Source organism: Lissotriton vulgaris, chromosome 4_1 (genome assembly GCF_964263255.1).
Source record: "Lissotriton vulgaris chromosome 4_1, aLisVul1.2, whole genome shotgun sequence".
Lineage (NCBI taxonomy): Eukaryota > Metazoa > Chordata > Amphibia > Caudata > Salamandridae > Lissotriton > Lissotriton vulgaris.
Window position 1 is genome coordinate 321258777 of NC_141691.1, and position 22556 is coordinate 321281332.

The following is a 22556-nucleotide window of genomic DNA, read 5'->3' on the forward strand; positions in this document are numbered from 1 at the left end:
AGAAAGTTACCATGTTCCTCCCTGATGGCAGGGCCCTGGCCTCAGATGCGATTTCAGGGGACCGGTTTAAATCTGAGGTTGATCTCCGGGCCCCTATATTGATCCAACACTTTAATGCGTCCATTAGTCGGCCGCTCCCCACTATCTGGAAACAATCGGTCATTGTCACCATCTTCAAGAAGGGAAATAGGGCTGATCCCGCCTGTTACCAACCATTTCCCTGGTGACCAGTGAGGTTAAAGTGTTAGCGAGGGTCTTGCCACCTAAGTACAATATGGGTTCGGGCGGGGCACTGTTGATCAGACCCTAAACTGTGCATGTTAATTGCGAAGTACACCAGGGAGAAGGAGGGGAGGCAGTTCATTTGGCCTTCATGGACCCAAGCTCAACCTTTGACAGAGTTAATAGAACTAAGCTCTGGGACGTACTTGGGTTCATGGGGGTTGAACTAGTTATCATCGCCTTCTTGCACAGTCTTCATGAGGACCTAACTTCTCCTGTAGGATACGGGGTGAATGGTGAATGCATCAAGCCCTTCAAATTGAAGAGAGGGGTGCACCAGGTGTGTATCCTGGCCCCTTTTCATTTCACCCTATATATTAATGGTCTGGAACTGGCTCTATTGGACCATGGGGTGGCTGTACCGAGCGCAGGCAGTCGTCTGCATGTTCTTTTATACACAGACGCCACCATTCCAATATCGCGCACGGCCAAAGGTCTACAGCGTCTTCTAGACCTTTTTGTAATCTTTATGGATGGGTTTGACCTAACCAATAATAACACTAAGTCCCATGTAATGGTAGTGGTCCCTAGAAACATTTGCTCTAAAAGCTTTTCAATAAAGGGTCAACCCATCTTTAGTGTTGATAATTATTTGTAGCCAGAGATCCTACAGGATTCCAAGCTTAATTGGCAACCCTTGCTCAAGAAAAACACCATTAGGTTTAAATCAGCAATTAGTGGGGTTGTGTTGTCTAGGCACATAGGTCACACACATGTGGAGACCATGATTAAAGTATTCAGGGTTAAGTGTATTACGGTGACTTGTTATGGGTGCAACATTTGGTATTTTGTGTCATCTTCCCAATTATAGGTAATTGAAAACACCTTTCTCAATGGTCTTCCCAGAGTGCACGTTCTGAGATGGTTCATTAGGAAGCTGGGCTTGAGTATATTTCTGACCTTACTGGGTTGCGACCCTTGCCTCTTTGGGTGTCCATTTGGTTAAAGGAGGACCTGAACCTTAACAGGCTTACTCTATGCATCATTTTATCAGGGTTAAGACTGTCCCTGGGCTGGAGCCCTATTTGACATTGGAGATGTTCAATTTCCATCGCAGGTTGTTTACCTATTTTAGATAAAGTCTGTTTTATTAACTGTTGCTGCCTAAAGGGACTTAGGCTAAAGTTTTGGACTTACAGGCATGTTCTTGCAATGAGGTTTCCATTCCTGTTACCTTTCACATGGCCACGGTTTGCCAGAGTTTTAATAGTCTCGGTCAACAGCCGTACAAGCTCTATTCATACCCAGAATAGACTATGGGAACACAACCCTATGTAGCTTATCGAGATCCAGACTAGCTCCTTTAAGAGCCTCACTCAACACAGCTGCAAGACTCGTCACTGGCTCCAAAAAGAACAGCCATATCACGCCTGATCTAAAGGAACTGAACTGGCTCCCTTATGAGGCAAGATCACAGCTAAAAATTGCCCTGCACTTCAACACACCAAAGTATCTAGCCAATAAACTGGAATTATCAAGCAGTAGCAGTACTACGAGAACTTGCTATTGAAACCGCAAACATTTCTGAAAAAGAAAAAACACTCCTGCACCTTCTCCTGCCTAGCACCTAAGATCTGGAATGCCCTGCCGACGGCAGTCAGAATAAACCCCTCTACCACCTCCTTCAAAAAAGAAGTCAAACTACTTCTAATGAATAAATCTCTCCCCTGATCCCAGTTCTGGTGCAAGTTTGGTACCAACCAGACGCAGCTCACCTACAAGGATCCACGATGAACTCTAAGAGAGAATAACTAACGCACTCCTGAATACCTATGGACCTACAACGATTACAGACAACATTTAAGCTCTCCTGTTAGCTACTCATATCTATGTGCCTAGCTCTCACTTTATTTCTTTTGATGTAAAATTTGTAAGGCGCTCTGATACCCTCATCGGGTCTAGTTTGCGCTATATAAAACTTTATAAATAAATACATATATCCGCCCGCTTCTTTTGCCGCTGAATTTCAGCCAAGTGAGACCAGTCTTCTTTCTACATTTGTTAAAGTCTCTCACTATTTGTTTTTTCATGACTCGCTTTTTATCTGGGATCCTGCCTGGGCATTAAACTTTTATACTGTATTTAAAGTCGGCACAGACGTTACTTTTATGATGCTTTTGAGCTTTTTATTATTAGAGACGTTTTGTAACCTTCCCATTGCAAATAGTAATGGCTGTGTTTTAGACCTTTTTATATTTCTTCATTTGCACAGTTTTTGTTTGATAGTGTATACTTTTGTGATTTTCTCGAAAAATCGAATAAACTTTTTACTACTATTTGCTCATAAATTACTGGTAGTTTAACTGATAATCTGCTCTGTATTGAGTACAATATGTATCAATCACCTGTATAAGCCGTACGAGGCAACAGTTTATAAACAAGCATTTGCAATGCAATAGGTCTCGCATTTATACAAGTTTGAGCTATTAGCATTGTAAATGACAATGCCTTTTATTTAAGTTTTGTTTTTTAAAACCTAAATAAAAGGCACTGTCATTTACAATGCTAACACAGCTCAAACTCTCGCAAATGCGAGACCTATTGCGTTGCAAATGCTTGTTATACCAAGTTTGCTACTACCGTAACCCATCATAACCTATTATGTAATCTTCCATTCTTCCCTTGCCATTATATTTCTAATGCTTGCAGTATAAAATCTCTATTTGAACAAATGCATGACTACAATCCCCAGACAACAAAAAAATAAACTGGAGCAGGTGAACATGGGTCAACTTGAGAGGTCTGAAGAGGGCATTGCCTGTCCCAGCATAGAACGGTAAAGATAGAAAGCTCATTCTAGTGAGAGTGCCCTCCTATTCCCAGCATAGAACAGTAAAGATAGAAAGCTCATTCTAGTGAGAGTGCCCGCCTATTCCCATGTTTCCTATGTTCGTGCTTGAGAAGCTCAGTCAGTCCAGGTTTCTCTCTGCATTCCTTGATATGTAGTCATTAATCACATGATAAACTCCGAACTTCAGGTCCAGAATGCAAGTGTAGGAAACTGGACTAATTATGCTACTTACGCTTGGACTTGGAAATTTTACGAGCTTTGCGTTCCCAATGTAAGGGTAACATTTGAACGTAATATACCACGCAGAAAGCGGCGAAAGGCGCTGTGGGTTTGTGTGCCCCACTGAAGAACAGGACTTTGCAGCTGAGTGAGCCGGTGCTGCTCATTTGTGGCGCTTCTTGATTCAACGCTGTCCCAGCTAGTTAACAGTATTGTCCCAAAGCGCTGGTCTGACAATAGGCTCACGACTAAGCCGTCAACAGGACCTGGAGATACTTGGCTGGTGCAACCCCTCGTGCCTAACCAGAAATTCCGCTGATGCACCCCTACACGTGCCCGTCACATCTTCAGCAGTTGTATTACTACAGAGGCCGGTCGCAACTTAGGCAGTTGTGATCAGCCTGCAAGCAGCCACAACTTTCGTAGCTGCAGTCCTGCACCGAGTGATCACTGCTAAAGCAGTTGTAGCCCCGTACCTGCAATTACAGCCCGACCAGACTTCGGCATTTGCACTGTTGCAGAGTCTCGGTTCCTTCCTGGTACCAAAAGGAGAGTCTGTGGGCTCTCTGACGCCCAGGTCCTCCAGATCGCTCTACAGCAGTCTATTCTTTGCGGAGTCGCAAAACCACCATAGACACTGCCACGCAGCTGAATTTCTATTCACCACTGCAGCCCAGGGAGTTTCATCAAGTTCCCGCCGGGCCGCCGCGCTGCCTGCGGCGACCCGGAAGCGGTTGGGCAGCCGGCCAATCGCAGCGCGGCCCCAACCGGGAGTCCCGCCCCCATCGCGGCGCGAGACGAGAGAGAAGCCACTGTCCGAGGAGCCCTCGGGCTCCTGATCGAGTCCCGGTCCGCCCGAACAGGTGAGTGTGTTGCGGAGGAGGAGGGGTGAGTGGGGGTGGGGTGTGCGCGTGTGTCTGTTAAAGGGGGTGCGTGTGTGTGTATGCAGTGTGTGTATGTGCGCATGCGTGCGGGAGCCTTTGTGTGAATGCGAATATCAGGCAGGGTGACGCAACGTGCGCGCTCACGAGCTGCAATCTCCAGGAGGACAGGCTCGTCACAGTCTGATGTCCACAATATTCCCAGAAAAGCGGCAACATAAGTTGTCTCGCATAGACAGCAAAAGCTTCGCTTTTGCTTTCGTCTAGGCGAGACCTAAAAAGATTTGGAAAAAAAATCCACTGGTAGTTGATGCCTTAGTTAAGAATAGAAATGAGTAGTGTAATATCCCCTTGACTGGCCTTCCACAAATTTCATAGGATAGGCATGCTTAACATATCAGCAAGTCGATGAATCTGTGGTTAGACCGTTTCCTGAAGAGATTACCATCTCTTTCAAGATTGTCTATTTAAGCACAACAATTCTGTACAGGATAGTTCCCACATTCTTCAGAAAAACATGTTTTCATAGATCTCAGACAGCGCTTCGTGCTAATTCGGGTGATCCTAGATTCATTTTATCTCACAGTCCAAGAGTGACATATCTGAAATCTGCTCCATCTTTATTTCAGGCTTCAAAGGGCTCAAAGTGGCCTTTTGAACTGAGCTAGGGTCAACCTCTTTCTCTTCAGTCATATCAGTGCCATTTCCTGTGCTTCTCAGCAAGATCAGCCAAGCGCATACAGATTTGTAGCACGCCATTTAGAGTCATACGGTTTTACTTTCAAACCTACGCAATATGCTCAAAGTTTAATGAATCATGGGGAGGAAACTGATGAACCTTAGTGGTACGACAGTGAGATAAAAAAGCACTAAAAACAGCAAACTTGAACAGCCCACCCCTTAATCATGGGCACATCACTCCTGCCGGACCTTGCCTGCCTCTGCGGAGGTCGGAATTCGTGGGCCGCTGCTGGCTATGGCCTCTGTCCTGCCTGCCCTCAACAGACTGCACGCCACAGGCTAACGGAGCCTTCCGAGGCCCTGACGTGGAGCCTGAGGGCAGGGCTGCGGCGTGTCTGATGCGGACAGGGAGTGCATCGGGGGGAGGTGCCGGGGGGAAAATCCCATTTGCTCCAAAGGCCCACATTGGGCAGTGTTGCCAGATTGGGCTATTTCCCCACACTTGGGCAACATTTTTCCCATTTGTGCGGGAAAAAAAACCACCTGGCGGGTGGCTACTTTTTGGGCTTATTTTCACCAGTTGTGCGCAAATTTTTAGCTGGGGCAGCGCTGTATCTTTGTTACTCGCCGGGGTAGGGAACATGGATGGGAACCAAGCAGCAACTGAGCCAAGTCGAGTCAACCAGTGGTGGGCAGTGGGACGAATCTCAGCAGCCAATGAACGCGAAGCGCGCTGCATGGCTGAGACATCATTGGAGGTCAGAGCATGGGTGCGACATGTGATACTTTTGAGATGTTCACGATCTGCTGAAGGCAGCAGTGCATGTGTGTGCAAGTGCAAGCGCACCTGCTGCTGTTGCCAAACGTCACCCTAGCATTGTGGTTCACAGGAGTGTTGGGCACAGTCTCTTTGGGTAACAGTGCCGTCAATCTGGTAGCTTGCGAAAGCGCTACTAATGACGGCCCTGAGAATACTGTTTTCCCCATCCCCGAGGTCTTTATTAAAAGGAGTCAAGCGGGTGGAGCGGGTGGATCCCTACATCTCTCGCGCGCCAGACCACGGCAGTGCGGACAGTGGACCGGACTCATTGGAGGACACGTTGTACTGTGTAGTCGCTGCCCACTCTGGTTATTTGATTGCTGTGAGCCTGCGACACACACAGTCCTCCTCCTGGCTGCCCTGTCCTGCTTTACTCCTCATAGTCCTGTCCCGCTGAGGTCCCCGAGTCTGGCCAGAGTCTCAATTACTGTGTGTGGAGACTAGACATGCTCGGACACCTGACCTCACCCACACAGAGTTGGGCCTGGAAATGGCGTGCACCACTGGCTTGGCTGCCGGTGCATGGCCTGTGTTCGGAGGTGGCTAACGGGCGCATCCCGGCTCCATCCTTCCTGCTGCTACCTGCCTGAGAAGTGGCACTCCAGGACGGTTGAGACTCGACCGAGCAGTCTGACCAGGGCCCTGCAGTGAAGTGAGTCCACAAGTGTGAAGTGTCTTGTGTGGAGGACGTCGAAGACGAGGTAGGATCATAGGATGTAAAGCTCAGTGCAAACAGCAGAGTCTATATTAGGTGCCTATGCAATCTCAGGGGGAGGGGGCCCAGGAGATGGGGACTCTGACTGGCAATCAGGAAGGGGCGACCAAGCACAAACTCACTGCCCTAGTCGTAGCGATAAGGGCAGCTAAAAGATGTGTGTTCCCCACTCCATCAGGCCCAGTGTGTGAGAAGTTGGCCCGATATGCAACGTTCGCTATTCTAGCGACCGCTATGTATCGTTCCAACGACCCTTATGGTGTTTGGTTGTAAGTCAACCTATAGACCAGCTATCCTAGTAGCGTGGATACGAGCAGTCTAAGGCTAAAGACTCGAGAGGGCGCGTTAAGCCAGCTGTTTACCACACATGTACCCCTTGAACACCCAGTGAAAGGACACCACACAAGTGTTATGAAAATAAACAGTATATTTATTAAGAATCACAACAGCCCTGTACTCTTTATGAGGACAGGGTACTAAGCACAAACCAAATCTCTTTAGCAAATACTTCAAGTGCACAATTAAAACAAGTGTCCGAGGACACGGAAAGGTTAAGGTCTCGGGCGGACCCGATAAGGCAAGTCGGAAGCGAGGGACTCGGGACCCTAGAGTAAAGAGGCTATGCAGGCACCGAAATGCCGAGTTACCTAGCCACGAGGGCTGCGGCTGCACAAGTCTTACAGGCGTCGGGGTCTTCGCTGACGAGCCAGGAGCCGGAAGAAAAAGGAGTTGCTGGCCGGCGACCAGTGATGAATAGTTCGTAGAGATCCAAGCCTGGATCGGAGATTGATGATACCTGAAAGCAGAGGGGACCAAGTTCGTGGCTAGGTAACTAGCCAGTAGTCAGAGGGTACCAGGAAGGCACCGGTTGGCCGTCACCTCGACCAGGTGAGTGGGCGACGCTAGGCTCGGCAGTCTCACGGACCAGGAGGCGTTGTCGGCGACCACGGTGGAGGTGCGAGCTGTCCCACGAAGGATGATGCTGTCGGCGTCGCTGGGCCCAGGATGGGGCAACAAGCCTTGGCAAATCTCAGGGCCACGCGGTGGGCCTAAGATGGCGTCTTGAGTGGACCAGGAGGGTCCGGGGTGCTTCTCGAAAAGATGGAAGCAAGGGCCGGTCTGGAGCAACCAGACCAGCAGTGTTGATTTCCGGATGTCGTCACAGAAGGGCACAAGCCAGCGGCTAGTGACCAGACAACGTGCTGAGCAGCGAGCAGAAGGGCCCCACGCAGATCGTGGAGATGCTGGGAGACTGCACTTTGATGCTGGAGCGGCTCAGGGTCGGGGCTTCTCGGACCCCAGAGCACTCACCAGAGAGTTACCTCGATGGTCGTGCTGGTTAAGAAAGCGTGCAGGTTTTGATGATGGCCGGTCCCTCGAGGTCTCGTCGCACCCACAGATCACAGCTGAGCTGATGACGTGGGTAGAGGTCAGAGGTGCCAGGGAAGCCGGTTCTCGTCGAGCTGGGCCGTCGGATTCCTTGAGGAAGGACTTACAGCAAACCGCAGAGTTCTTAGATGGTGCCCGCTGATGCAGGGTGACTACTCCTTAGTCACAAGGGAGAAATCTTGAGAAGAGTCTTGAGTGTCCTTTCGTAGAAAGTAGTTCTTGATTCAAAGATGATCTAATTTGGAAGGGTCCCCGCTCCGGCATTTATTCTAAAGAAAGGGGTGGGTACATGACTAGGTCCTGCCCTAAGGGTGGGACCAGGAAGGGGGGTAGTTACACCCCTCTCCCCTGCCGGACTTTCCCCAGGCCAGGGCTGTCGCCCCTGGAACTGGTTCTAACCGGCAGATGCGTAGTGAGCACCGGGGTGCCACTCCGCAGTCACCTTCACGCAAAAGCCCTACCTACCCAGAATACACAAACCCTGTCTGGGACGGTGCGAACACCGCCCTCGACAGGAAACCCTTTGTCCAAGCTCTCCTCGCTGGAAGGACTCCCAGCAGCAGGAGGTCAGACTCGTGTCTGTGGTGGCAGCATCCATTTTGTGGAGCTGAGGCCTTAGTTAACTTTAACCGGGGTTCACAGTTACGTACATGTCGTGTCCCTCTAGAAGGGCGGAATGCTAACCTCGTCGCCAGAGTTGGTGAGAGGGCAGCATCCCAATTCGTATGACACCTTACTCGACATGTCTTGATAACGCGACACCGAAGTTACCGATGTGGTACGCGTTATCATGGAACAGCCATTGGGTCTTGATTCCGCAAGCTGCAACCGGGCTCGGCTCGGGCCTGAACCTAGCTCACACGAGCCCACGCACTCTGCCTTCAGGATTGTTAAGGCCTGCCATAGGAGTGACTGATAGGAACTCGAGTGTCCATTGTATGGTTAGATATAGGACTACTATACCTAAAGCAAAGTGTGTGTACACAACTTCGCCCCAGCTGTCACGCAGCCAGTTGTGTCAAATTTAGGAGGCCAGCCAGGGGTGGCATAATCCATGCTGCAGCCCCTGGCGGCCCTGGGTACACCTATGCCCTGCGTTACGGGGTCTGATAGGGTGGCCCAGTACCAATTGGAAATGTACCTAGGGTACATGGAATCCATTTTAAAGAGAGCAGTAGGCCTGGGGTCCTGATTGGCAGGGTCCCAGGTCGACTATGTCCAAAACCAGCTAAAACACAGGGCAAAAAAATTGGGGGCAACCATAGTCAGGATGTACCTTCCTACACAACCCCCCCCCCCCCCAAACGAAAGGAGATAAGGCTATCCTTGTCCAGGTAAGCCTCTATTACCTAAGTGGCCATATAAGGAAGGACCAGCTCTGGCTTGGTTTCCCCCTGTGTCATGGTCCACTAGGCAACCCCTCACCCTAAGGGTATCTGAGGGTCTCCACCATAGGGAATCTCTGTCTCTGGTGTGTCTTGGGAAAGAAGAAGGCTGATGCTGGGATGGAGTACTGAAGTGAGGCTCCTCTACCTTTGGGCTCAACTTCCTCCAATCACCATTCATCATGTGTGCCTTCCTTTCTTTAGCTGAGATGCACTGAGCTCTCAGGGTCAGCCTCTGGCTACCTAAAGCTGGAGGCTGAGTCCCTCTGTTTGGCTTACTGGAGGGACAGGTCAGGTCTGGGGTTTTTAGGCCCCATGTTTGGCTGTGCCCGACAGTGTCCAGCTGTGGGAGTTCCCTAACTACTTTTAAGGGGGATCCCTCAGGAGTCTGTTCTATTTTCACTTGGCTAGGTTTACCAGCTTCAGTGATCCTAATCTGCTGATTAAGGGGTTCTTTTGGACAGGGGGCCCTTTTGGGTCCACCACTGGCCTCCCTGATCTCTTCAGCCCTGGGCTGACTGAGGCAGGGTAGAGAGGTGCAGGTTACCTGCTCCAGACTGGGTCCCACCTGGGAAGGGTCCACTGCCATCAGGGGCTCTGCCAGGCTAGGCCTGACTACCTCTGGGGCAGTTCCTTCAACAGGGGTAGAGTCAGTTCCCTGAGGAGGCTGGCTCTCACCTAGTGTCTGGGAGGGGGAAGACTCTTCTTCCTCCTCAATGCTCTCTGTTTGAGTGGAGTGATCCATTGTTTCAGGCTTCACAACCTCACTATCTGTTTGAGTAGAGGCTGAGACCATTTCAACCTTGCCAACCTTTTCAGGAGGGCACTCACTTTGTGTTTGGGCTGTGACTGTCACAGCCCTCCTATCCTGTTCTGGAAAGTCTGTCTGAGCCTGGGCAGTGGCTACCACTGCCCTTCCAACCTTTTCAGGGAGGAATGGTGCTTGGACTGGGGCTGTAGCTATTACTGCCCCACTAACCTGTCTGGATAGGCCTATCATTCTGGAGTGAGTTTCTTGCTCCACCTCAGCCCATGCTGAGAGTTCCAGGTCATTCCCCAGTAAGCAATCTACAGGTAGGTTATCTGTCACTGCCACTCTCATGGGCCCTGTGACATTACCCCAACTGAGCTTGACTACTGCCATGGGATGCCTTCTCTTCACTCCATGAATGTCTGTCACCTGATAAGTAAAACCAGGGGTCAGTTGAGCAGAGGGGACCAGATGGTCAATCACCATGGTGATGCTGGCCCCTGTGTCTCTGAATGCCTCAACTTTCTGACCATTCACTGAGACCTCTTGCCTATACTTCCCCAAAAGGTGGGGTCCAGTAGTGAAGTTGGCAAACCCCATGCCAGTCTCACAGACAAGAGTGTGGTCAGGGAACCTGGCTAGGCCATAGTCCTCCTGATTGCCCAAAGTAATGCCCACCACATTCTTGGGGGCACTCCCACCACCTGGGGGATTACCACTAGTGGTAACAGGAGGTCTGGGAGTGTTACTTGGGGGTATGTTTTCCTTATTGCTATTTTTAGGGCACTTGGCATCACTTTTGTAATGGCCCACCTGTTTACAGGTATGGCAATAAGGCTTCTTCTGTTCTGAAGGAGTGTTCTGGGACCCACCACCCTTGTTGGAGTTTTGGGGCCCTTGGGAAGTCTTCTCTGTGGATTTATCCCCACCCTTCTCTTGAGGCTTGGTTGATTCCTTTTTCTGGTCACCACCCTGGTTTTTAGGCCTAACCCTGGTTCTGACCCATTTGTCTGCCCTCTTACCCAATTCCTGTGGAGAGGTCAGATCAGAGTCTACCAGGTGCTGATGTAATAACTGGTTCTGACAATTATTTAAGATTTGCTCCCTCATAATTAGATTATACAATCCTTTAAAATCAGTAACCTTACTACCCAGTAGCCAGCCTTCAAAAGCCTTAGTGGCACAATCGACAAAGTCAGACCAATCTTGAGACTGCGTTTTCTGGGTATCCCTGAACAGCACCCTGTACTGCTCAGTGGTTAGGCCGAACCCTTCAACGAGTGTATTTTTCAAGACTTGGTAATCGTTCGCATCCTCCACCCTTGTGGTGAGGAGCTTGTCTCTTCCTTTACCTTCAAAGGAGAGCCACAAGATAGCTGCCCACTGACTCTGGGGAACACCTTGCACCGTGCAGGCCCTCTCCAAAGCAGTAATCCATTTGTGGATGTCGTCCCCTTGTTTAAAGGGGGGCACTATCTTACCAAGGTGTTTCGTATCGAAACTCTTTTCCCTATTGCTAGGTACATTGCTGCCACCAGTGGGGACTACCCCACTTAACTGTTGCTCTCTCGCAAAGGCAAGCCTTTCTTTGGCCAGGGCAAGTTCTTCCCTTTCGATCCTCAGATTAGCTGCCCTTTCTTTAGCTTCGTACACTCTCCGCTGAGGGGACGTCATCCCTCTTTGCGAAGAGTTGCGAGAGCCATTGGTTTGAAGGGATCTGCCAGAGTCTCTCGACAGAGATCGGGCTCGTCCATTCCCAATGTTAAGCGGACCTGACAGTAGCGCTGGGGGTCCCCCAGTACCACTATCATGTTTGCTTAAGTTGGACCTGCTTCGTCTGACGACTTCTACCTGTCCCTTATCTGCCTCATCCCCAGAGGGATCCTCATCCTCATCGTCCTCCGCATCTTCGTTCTCAGTTGCGAGGTGGATGAGGTCAGGATCGTCTCTGGTTCCCTCGAGGGGAGGCATGTCTCCTTCTGGATTAGAATGGCTAAGAAGCTTCTCAGCCTTTCTGGCATCATAAGTCTCTAGGAGACCAATCAGAAAGGAGGTGGTGGGGTTAGCCCCTTGCTTAATCTTCCTAGAGGTACATACTTGTCGTAACTCATGGAAGTTAAGCGCAGTATATCTTGAAGGGATGACCTGTGGAGGGTCAACTGACACAAGGGGAGACTCAGAGTTTCCTCCTTTGTCCGACATACTGTTTCTAGTGTGGTGTAAGTGATGCACCTACCTACACTACGTGTTTACCTACTGTTCCCTTGCTAAGAGTTGCAGCCAAGGTGTGCTAAGCCTTGAGGAGCTACAACAGCTGGTTCAGTAGAACTCAGAGTATTCTAAGCTTTAGTTATATGTACTAACAGTACTTGTGTGATCTTTCAACAAGATATTCTTAGGATACGTGTGGCAAAACAACAGCAAGCTCAAATCCCAACCGCTGCTCACCAATGTGAGAAGTTGGCCCGATATGCAACGTTCGCTATTCTAGCGACCGCTATGTATCGTTCCAACGACCCTTATGGTGTTTGGTTGTAAGTCAACCTATAGACCAGCTATCCTAGTAGCGTGGATACGAGCAGTCTAAGGCTAAAGACTCGAGAGGGCGCGTTAAGCCAGCTGTTTACCACACATGTACCCCTTGAACACCCAGTGAAAGGACACCACACAAGTGTTATGAAAATAAACAGTATATTTATTAAGAATCACAACAGCCATGTACTCTTTATGAGGACAGGGTACTAAGCACAAACCAAATCTCTTTAGCAAATACTTCAAGTGCACAATTAAAACAAGTGTCCGAGGACACGGAAAGGTTAAGGTCTCGGGCGGACCCGATAAGGCAAGTCGGAAGCGAGGGACTCGGGACCCTAGAGTAAAGAGGCTATGCAGGCACCGAAATGCCGAGTTCTCTAGCCACGAGGGCTGCGGCTGCACAAGTCTTACAGGCGTCGGGGTCTTCGCTGACGAGCCAGGAGCCGGAAGAAAAAGGAGTTGCTGGCCGGCGACCAGTGATGAATAGTTCGTAGAGATCCAAGCCTGGATCGGAGATTGATGATACCTGAAAGCAGAGGGGACCAAGTTCGTACTACTAGCCAGTAGTCAGAGGGTACCAGGAGGGCACCGGTTGGCCGTCACCTCGACCAGGTGAGTGGGCGACGCTAGGCTCGGCAGTCTCACGGACCAGGAGGCGTTGTCGGCGACCACGGTGGAGGTGCGAGCTGTCCCACGAAGGATGATGCTGTCGGCGTCGCTGGGCCCAGGATGGGGCAACAAGCCTTGGCAAATCTCAGGGCCACGCGGTGGGCCTAAGATGGCGTCTTGAGTGGACCAGGAGGGTCCGGGGTGCTTCTCGAAAAGATGGAAGCAAGGGCCGGTCTGGAGCAACCAGACCAGCAGTGTTGATTTCCGGATGTCGTCACAGAAGGGCACAAGCCAGCGGCTAGTGACCAGACAACGTGCTGAGCAGCGAGCAGAAGGGCCCCACGCAGATCGTGGAGATGCTGGGAGACTGCACTTTGATGCTGGAGCGGCTCAGGGTCGGGGCTTCTCGGACCCCAGAGCACTCACCAGAGAGTTACCTCGATGGTCGTGCTGGTTAAGAAAGCGTGCAGGTTTTGATGATGGCCGGTCCCTCGAGGTCTCGTCGCACCCACAGATCACAGCTGAGCTGATGACGTGGGTAGAGGTCAGAGGTGCCAGGGAAGCCGGTTCTCGTCGAGCTGGGCCGTCGGATTCCTTGAGGAAGGACTTACAGCAAACCGCAGAGTTCTTAGATGGTGCCCGCTGATGCAGGGTGACTACTCCTTAGTCACAAGGGAGAAATCTTGAGAAGAGTCTTGAGTGTCCTTTCGTAGAAAGTAGTTCTTGATTCAAAGATGATCTAATTTGGAAGGGTCCCCGCTCCGGCCTTTATTCTAAAGAAAGGGGTGGGTACATGACTAGGTCCTGCCCTAAGGGTGGGACCAGGAAGGGGGGTAGTTACACCCCTCTCCCCTGCCGGACTTTCCCCAGGCCAGGGCTGTCGCCCCTGGAACTGGTTCTAACCGGCAGATGCGTAGTGAGCACCGGGGTGCCACTCCGCAGTCACCTTCTCGCTAAAGCCCTACCTACCCAGAATACACAAACCCTGTCTGGGACGGTGCGAACACCGCCCTCGACAGGAAACCCTTTGTCCAAGCTCTCCTCGCTGGAAGGACTCCCAGCAGCAGGAGGTCAGACTCGTGTCTGTGGTGGCAGCATCCATTTTGTGGAGCTGAGGCCTTAGTTAACTTTAACCGGGGTTCACAGTTACGTACATGTCGTGTCCCTCTAGAAGGGCGGAATGCTAACCTCGTCGCCAGAGTTGGTGAGAGGGCAGCATCCCGATTCGTATGACACCTTACTCGACATGTCTTGATAACGCGACACCGAAGTTACCGATGTGGTACGCGTTATCATGGAACAGCCATTGGGTCTTGATTCCGCAAGCTGCAACCGGGCTCGGCTCGGGCCTGAACCTAGCTCACACGAGCCCACGCACTCTGCCTTCAGGATTGTTAAGGCCTGCCATAGGAGTGACTGATAGGAACTCGAGTGTCCATTGTATGGTTAGATATAGGACTACTATACCTAAAGCAAAGTGTGTGTACACGACTTCGCCCCAGCTGTCACGCAGCCAGTTGTGTCAAATTTAGGAGGCCAGCCAGGGGTGGCATAATCCATGCTGCAGCCCCTGGCGGCCCTGGGTACACCTATGCCCTGCGTTACGGGGTCTGATAGGGTGGCCCAGTACCAATTGGAAATGTACCTAGGGTACATGGAATCCATTTTAAAGAGAGAGCAGTAGGCCTGGGGTCCTGATTGGCAGGGTCCCAGGTCGACTATGTCCAAAACCAGCTAAAACACAGGGCAAAAAAATTGGGGGCAACCATAGTCAGGATGTACCTTCCTACACAGTGCACCAGAGAATTTGTCGGAATAGATTGCTTCCAGACTACAGTGTACTGTTGCGACCAGATTGTGCTTAAATTAGTGAGTCCCTTAGTGTGTGTGATGGGGCAAGGCCAGACAACGCCACTTTTTCAGAGCAAGTTTAAAGCAACATTTGTTCTCTCATAATGCACATGGCCATCTGTCTGTTATGCTTCATTGGTTGCAAACATGTTATGATGTTAAGGCTTCTACAGAGGTGCCCAGTAAATATCAAGGAATAATAATTAGTGAGAACTCTGGAGGTTAAAGTATTTGTTGGAGAGATCTCGGTTTCGTGTAGTCCCAGATCTGAATCAAAGTAGTTTAGAAGGTGAATGTGTCTCCTGCAAAGCACCTAATGTAATATTCAGATGACAGATTTTTTTTAATGTAGCTAGGTTAGTGAGCTACTGCTTTTAACACAGATCCTTTTGTTACTTGTTCATAATTAGTAAGCCTTTTAATATTGCACAGTGAGCTATGTAGGGTATGTGACTGCTACATCTTTTAACCCTGAGTCATGCAACACATCTTGTACAATGATTTACACACTTGCATGATATACTGTCAAAGTTTATGGTATGTAAAGCACTCCGACACCCTGTATTACTTTGAATAGTGCTATAAAAGAAATAAAATTGTTTTATTTAAATCCGGTGTAAATATTATATTTAAATTCTGTGTAAATACTTGGACAGAACAAAACATCTGACATTCTTACATTCCATGCTCTTACATAAAGGGACTGAAAAAAGTCAAGCATGCCTCTCTTAAGTACCTGTGAAGAGATAAGCAGTGTACCTCTGTTTCCTTCAGTTGCATTTAAGTGTGAGGTTCCAGGCCACTCGATCAGAAGGAGGCCTGATGGCCCCTTAACTTGGCCTTTATCTATAAATGAAAAACTGGGACTAAAAACATGGATCCCTCCAACAAATACATTATCCTCCATAGTTTACTTACCAGGGGCATGCATATGTGCAAGGGAAAAGACCATTCTGGATGTTAAATGAGATATTGTGTTTTTTACAAGTGTAATATGCATTTTGAATCAATACATCATGCATAAAGACTGTCTTAAAATACAGTTTAGAGGAAGCAGTATTTGTACATGACACTATTGCTGACGTTCTTAATCTCTTTGTTTTCTACTATTGTGATATGAGCAGTGCCTGTTTCACTTTACAAAGTCAAAGTGAGGACTGGTCTTAAAAATGAGTAGCATTAAGACAGGTGCCCAGTTAACTTCCTCCCACTATCTGTATATTTAATAGAATGTATATTTGAACTTAAAATTGTTTCTGATTACTATTTCTGCATAATTCGAGACTTGCTACTTTGGCCTGGTTTTTGGGCTGAAAATGGTTGCGTTGGGCTTAATTTGGGCTACCTCTTGAGCGGCTTTGGGCTTGGAATGGGGATGGGTCTCAAAATCTGGCAACACTGACGTTGGGTCCTGCCTTCGTCATTGCTGACTGAGGCACTGCTTGCACACACCCAGCCTGCTGCGCGAAGGGATCCCGGTGCACGGGCATCGCCTGTGCTGCTCTAGGCCGGCCATGCTGCTGGAGCTTCCTGCCAGGCCTGACTGATGCAGTGGTCCACCGTAGTCATATCAGGGCCTTTGGCTAAGACTGGTACCCGTCGCCCACTGTGCGGCAGCCCTTTATAGAGGCGAGGACCTGCCTTATTTGTGCATGTGGCGGCGGTGAACAGACCACAGCTCACTGCACTACTGCGCTGCATTGTAGCCTCCTGCTCCCCTCCCTATGCCTCCAACTGCTGGATCTATAGGCCATCGCAAGATGGCCCGACTCTGCTAGAACCTGGGAACAGATTTGCCTCACTCTTGCTCTTTTGCCTACTTGGCAGCTTGCTACATAGTGAGTGCGAGCAGGGGTGCCTAACTGTGTGCCTCTACAGCTAGAGCACCCTTCTCATCTCCCACTTGCTGACAACTTTTCACCCCTGGTGATGTAGACTGACCTTGTGAAGATCTGCATTATTGTCCTCAGTTTTGCAGAGTGATCCCTTTTGACTTGTCTGTACCATATTTTCAAGCTGTTTTTGGATACTCTGCCTTTTACCGAGCCGGATATCTTTCAGTGCCATTGATTAGTGTTCCTCCTCCTGCCAACTCTGCATATGCTGCCTAGCTTTTAATTTTATTTATTTATTTGAAGGGTTTTATATAGCGCTGGCTAGACCCGGAAGTATCAGACTGCTTTACATGAGTATAAGACCATAGTTACAGGTTACATTGTTACAAAGGTTACACATTTATTAGAGCATAGCTACATAGTTACATGTTAGGTCGAGACAAGCAATAAGGACAAAATGTGTAAGGGAAAAAGCAGGCAAGGGGAGAGATTAATTGGAGAGGGGGTAGGAGCATGGGAAGTAGACAGCGCATGAAAGGAGGGAAAGAGGAGGAGGAGGGTGAGAGACACAGCATGAACTAAGAGGGGTAGGGCGACGGGGGCACAAACCGGTAGACGAGTAATAGCTGCGTCCAAAGTCCAGTAAGCTGTGATCCCAGGGGAAGTGGTATCAGTCCCCCAACTCTGTTGCGAGAGGCTCCCTTTATGCAATGGACTCTCTCAGAGGGGTCTCTGAGACTCCAAGTCCTACCTACTGGATCCTTCCCCCAAAAAGGGGAGAGGGAGTGATTTGGCAAGTGGCACCATACCATACCTCAACTGTGAGTGGCTCCCTTGGCGCTGTGGTCTCTCTCAGACGGGACACTGAGACTCCAGAATATAAGTAATTGGATCTTTCCCCATCAAGTGGAGAAGGAGTGCTTAGTTAAAGCGCACAAGCGGCAGGGGGCTAGGCGGCATAGAAGGCAAGAGGAGAGAATTAAGGGGAGGGTATAGGGGCAGAGGAAGTAGACAAAGAATGAAAGAGGGAAAGCAGTAGGGGAGGGTGAGACAGAGCATGAAAGGAGGGGGGAAAAGGTGAAGGGGGCACAAACCAGTAAACAGTTAAAAACCTCGTCCAAGGTCCGGTAAGCTGTGATCCCAGGGGAAGTGGTATCGTTCCCACATCTCCGCTGCGTGAGGCTCCCTTTACGCAGTTGACTCTCTCAGAAGGGTCTCTGAGACTCCAAGGCCTACCTACTGGATCCTTGCCCAACAAGGGGAGAGGGAGTGCTTTGGTAAGGGGCGCATACCATGCCTCAGCTGTGCATGGTTCCCTTGACGCTGTGGACTCTCTCAGAGGGGACACTGAGACTCCAGAGTAAGAATACTGGATCTTTCCCCAACAAGGGGAGAAGGAGTGCTTAGTCAAAGGGCAACAAGGGACAGGGTGCTAGAAGGCGGGTCGGAATTTCAGGTCAACAGGGGGATCATACGGCAAAATAAAATTGCATTAATTACAGAAAGATAACACATTCAATACCAGGGTAGATTAGCAATCCAGAAAAAGACAGGATCCACGAAAGGCAAGGGTCAGGGAGGGAGTCAGTAAGTTGAAGAGTCCCACAAGGCAGAGATACGGATTACAGAAAAGGAAATGTATACGTTGTAGAGTCACTTACGGAAGAGATGCAAACGGGGAAGCTCGGGTGCAACGGAGAATGCCCCCTACCGTGAGAGAGTGCCAGATCTTGTCTGATGTGCTCACTATTGTGAACATAACTTTTAGTAGCCCAGGCCAATTTTCATTAATCAGAAGTAGCTTTCATCATAGCAAAGGTTGCACAATCTTGACATACTAAATACGCCCACACAATGATATAATGACAAGATGCTTTGTCAATTTATTTTGTTGCTTAGTGCTAAGTCCTGAAATACTGTCAAACTTCTTTTTCTGAAGACAATTTTCACATAACTCAAACTAATGCTTAAACAAATGTATGCAATATTTTATTGTTTCAAAGTAAACTACTGTTTAAAAATGCATTAAAAAACATTTATGTTTACCTGCTTGGTCCTGCGCTGAGAATCTGGCGATAGATTGTTATATGTATAATGAGCTTGTGTTATACCACAAAACAGGACCGCTACGACGCCTACAAATGAAATTCAAAATTCATTAGCAATACATCAACTGTAACAAATCGAAAAAAGGTTTTTTCCCTCAATAAATGTAAATGTCCCGTATCTCTTAATGTCACATCACACCTTACACCCTGCTTATTATTTAACTTGATCATAAATAAGGCTTCTAATTTTGCTTTTTTACATATTTATTCATTTATTTGAGTGAGTCTAAATGCTATTGAAGTAACAGCCAGGAATTCAGGACAATATAAGTGTCTTAGTTATGTTCCTTTACATGTCCCTTTTAGCATAACTATCAGAGAAGGATTAATAAAATATCAAAAACATATTTGGCTTGCAAGGCTCTAAAAAGGAAGACAATGGAAGGAAGTAAAACAAACTTTAAAAGGCATCCCATAGTATGCACCTTCAGGAGCATATGGACTACTCAAAAATGGTGCCCTACCCGCGTCCCAAAAGATTTGACAGATTAACTGCACTAGATCCCCAGGCTGTTTAAACTAGCCCCATGCCAATTTTTGAGTCCTTAAGAGAAGGATCCACCTGGTGCTGGTTCCTGTACAAACCTGGTCATACCTGGTGACCTTAAAGACATCTTTTTATGAGGCACTGCTTCTACCGACCACGTGGTTGGTAGTAAAAGATCCCAGCGAAAAAAGAGAGCCTCTTATCAAAACAAGTGGGACTAGAGGCTTACAGAGGACCTAATTCACGGAGTTGGTATTAGCAAAAAGGCCATTCTCTGACTTAGTTGTGCCTTCTCATGAATTTCCTAATGTATATTTACGGATAAGAGCTTTTTGAATGAGCCTCTAAATAACATGAAAACAAAGTCATGTCAAATTTTAAACTGTAATCTGAAAAAATGGTCCCAAATTTAGCAGCACGCACGTGTTTTCTGTACTGCTTAGACTGTTGCCTCTTCTGTATCAATGACTTTCAATTGAAAACCATAAACTATAATTTCCTTTCCATCAAGATGACGAGAAAGTGCTAAACTAATCCACACCAGACAATGATGTGAACCAGATAAGCTGATTATGGACCCATTCTCGGAGCTTGCAATTAACACCCATTCTGTCCATGCCAAATATGCATTAGGAGGGGCTCCTTATAGTTCCCTACCTATTGGCACTTGTCTAAAACTCACAGACATCTCACATTACATTTCTCAGATGTGGAAGCTCGTAACTATATCAAGCAATGGAAATAAATAAATCATTATCTTGCTAAACCTTCCAAATTGTTTATTTCCTGCAATGGGTCGTCACCTTCTCACAGCCGAATACTGAAGTGCTAGTTGAGCACTGCAAGAAGGCAGAGACTAAATCTCAGTCTGCATCCAAAATTGACCGCAAGCTGACAGCAAAATGACATTCTGAGTTCTAAATAATCTTTTGGGAGACTCAGGCAAACTATACATTTGAATTGTGGCAGGTAGTTGGCCTTTATGTAAATAGGCTGGGCCAGCCAGCCAGTGCCAAAAGCAGTGCCCAGTGGGTACAGAGAACAGCATGAGGTTTAGACATAGGTTAATCTTTGGATATGGTCTTGTGTGGGGTAAACTTAATACAGACATAGAACTCCTAACAAAGGGTATAATTTCCCTAGGGAGAGACAACCATGAACATAAAGGTTTTTAGCTTCAATAGTAACGATATTTCTGTATTGGCAATTTGCAATGTCTATTCACAGTGGGCTCATACAAATATCAGGTGTGTACAGCAGAAGTACTAGCTTTAAAAATACTGTGCTACTGATTGTAAGTATGTAGGTGAAAACAATACAGAAACTGTTTTATGCCTTTAAATTACCTCTAAACTTAATTTTAAATGCAATACATACGAACACCTACCTGTAAAACCGCAAGCCTCAGCCAGCAGAAAGGTGCTCCAGGACATCAAGAAGAACAGACCTGTCTCGAGTAATGGAAACTCATGTAGTTTTGTAAACTTTGTGACGTGATTGATTGTTAAGGTCCATAGCTTACCATTAATCTGACACAATTTACTACCTCCCAAATACTTTGCAATAACTGTTTATTCTCAACAATTAATACATGAAGCAACAAACAAATTTAGTAGTAAAAGATGTGAGCATTTTGTGAAATGTAATTTACTACCTCCCAAATACTTTGCAATAACTGTTTATTCTCAACAATTAATACATGAAGCAACAAACAAATTTAGTAGTAAAAGATGTGAGCATTTTGTGAAATGTAATAAAAGGATATTAAAGCTGTGACTACGCCTGTAGTTGCTCCCATCGCAAAGGATCCGCTGAATATGCCCAGGAATATCCCAATAGATTTAAACATTGCAGACACGTCCAGTGTCTGACTATTTTCTCCTGCTGGCTGGTACGCAACGATTGATCTTAAGATAAAAAAGGTATAATGTCTATTAGGATTAGCTAAAAGCACTGAACGCCCAATCAATCAATCAAAAAATAGCATTACAAAAAAGGAACGTCTTATTAAATGATTTATATTCCCAAATCTACACAAGTTTCAACCCATTCAACTTTGAATGCACCATCCAATCTCGAAGCGTTTCAAGTCAAACTAAGGCCCTGGACACAGACACAAAACTATCAAACCCAAAAAAATATTGTTCATTAACATATGCATAACTTTGATTTAAACTGGTGATATTCAACATATGTCCAGCCTGGCAGGCCTTAATTCCAGGTTTACGCTTACTATGTACATGAGCTTTATTATATGTCACTGTTTGTAAAAATATCAGATATCCTGAAATTTTCGAACAGATCTGGCCCACTTGATCTGCACTGGGCAACCCTGATAAAAAAAAGTTAACTTTTTATTTTTTTACCATACCGCATGAGTGGTAAATACAATACAGTTAGAAAAGATGTAAGAGGGACTCAATGTTTGAGATGTTTGTGTATGCTGAAGAATTAACCACAGCCACTTGCCAGTGAGAATCTTGTCTTACAGCGAATGTGCTTTTTGTCAGGTCCATGGCTCTAACTAATTGAGGTCTTTTCTTACTTATATCATCTGTATGATCTATATGGAAATTTGCAGAGACTGAGATTACTATGTACAACGCAGTTTACATGTAACAACCATCATGGACTAGTGAATTTGTATGCTATTGGAAAGCCACTTCTAGTGTTCGGTTTGAATCACTGTACAAAATAAAATCTTCCATTTCTTAATTATAACTTAATCAATTACTCAATTTTAACTTTATCAATTACTCAATCCATTAAACATCTGTATTTTGTAGTGTGGCATTTAATTTACAAATACAGTTTCTAAACCTTTATTATCTCTCCAACATACATATAGAATTTGTCGATGGATCTGAGCATGAAACACTTAAGAGTAAGTGTGTACGCTCAGGGTCATTCACATATTATCAGCATTATTTGCTAAAGCTAAATCACTGTCCCTATAAATTGTATTGTGGACTCAATCAAAATTAGCATTCTATAGGAACATAGAGCTACCCTGTATTCCTATGGTGAACCTAGGTAAGGAATTAGTTACTTACCTGTACACTATAGTTCTCCAGTATTATCTTTCATAGATTCACATGCTTGTATCTTCCCCGTCGTCATGGTGGGAGTCTCACGGTAACAGAATGACCAAGCAGTATCATAGAGAAGAAAAACTGCATAGAAAATCCCCATAGGGACTGTAATATTTGGTAACCAG

General features: G+C 47.3%; 1 protein-coding gene across 1 annotated transcript in view; it reads right to left on the reverse strand.

Moving 5' to 3' along the window:
* The window catches only part of SLC9A6 (solute carrier family 9 member A6), a 231675-nt gene that overhangs the window by 83056 nt on the left and 126063 nt on the right, over positions 1-22556 (reverse strand). Inside the window, exons 7-9 of the mRNA XM_086918671.1 lie at positions 21105-21246; positions 20727-20832; positions 18791-18879 (exon numbers count right to left, since the gene is read on the reverse strand). Of these exons, the coding sequence (XP_086774797.1) occupies positions 18791-18879; positions 20727-20832; positions 21105-21246 (337 nt within the window). The remainder of the gene's footprint in view (positions 1-18790; positions 18880-20726; positions 20833-21104; positions 21247-22556) is intronic.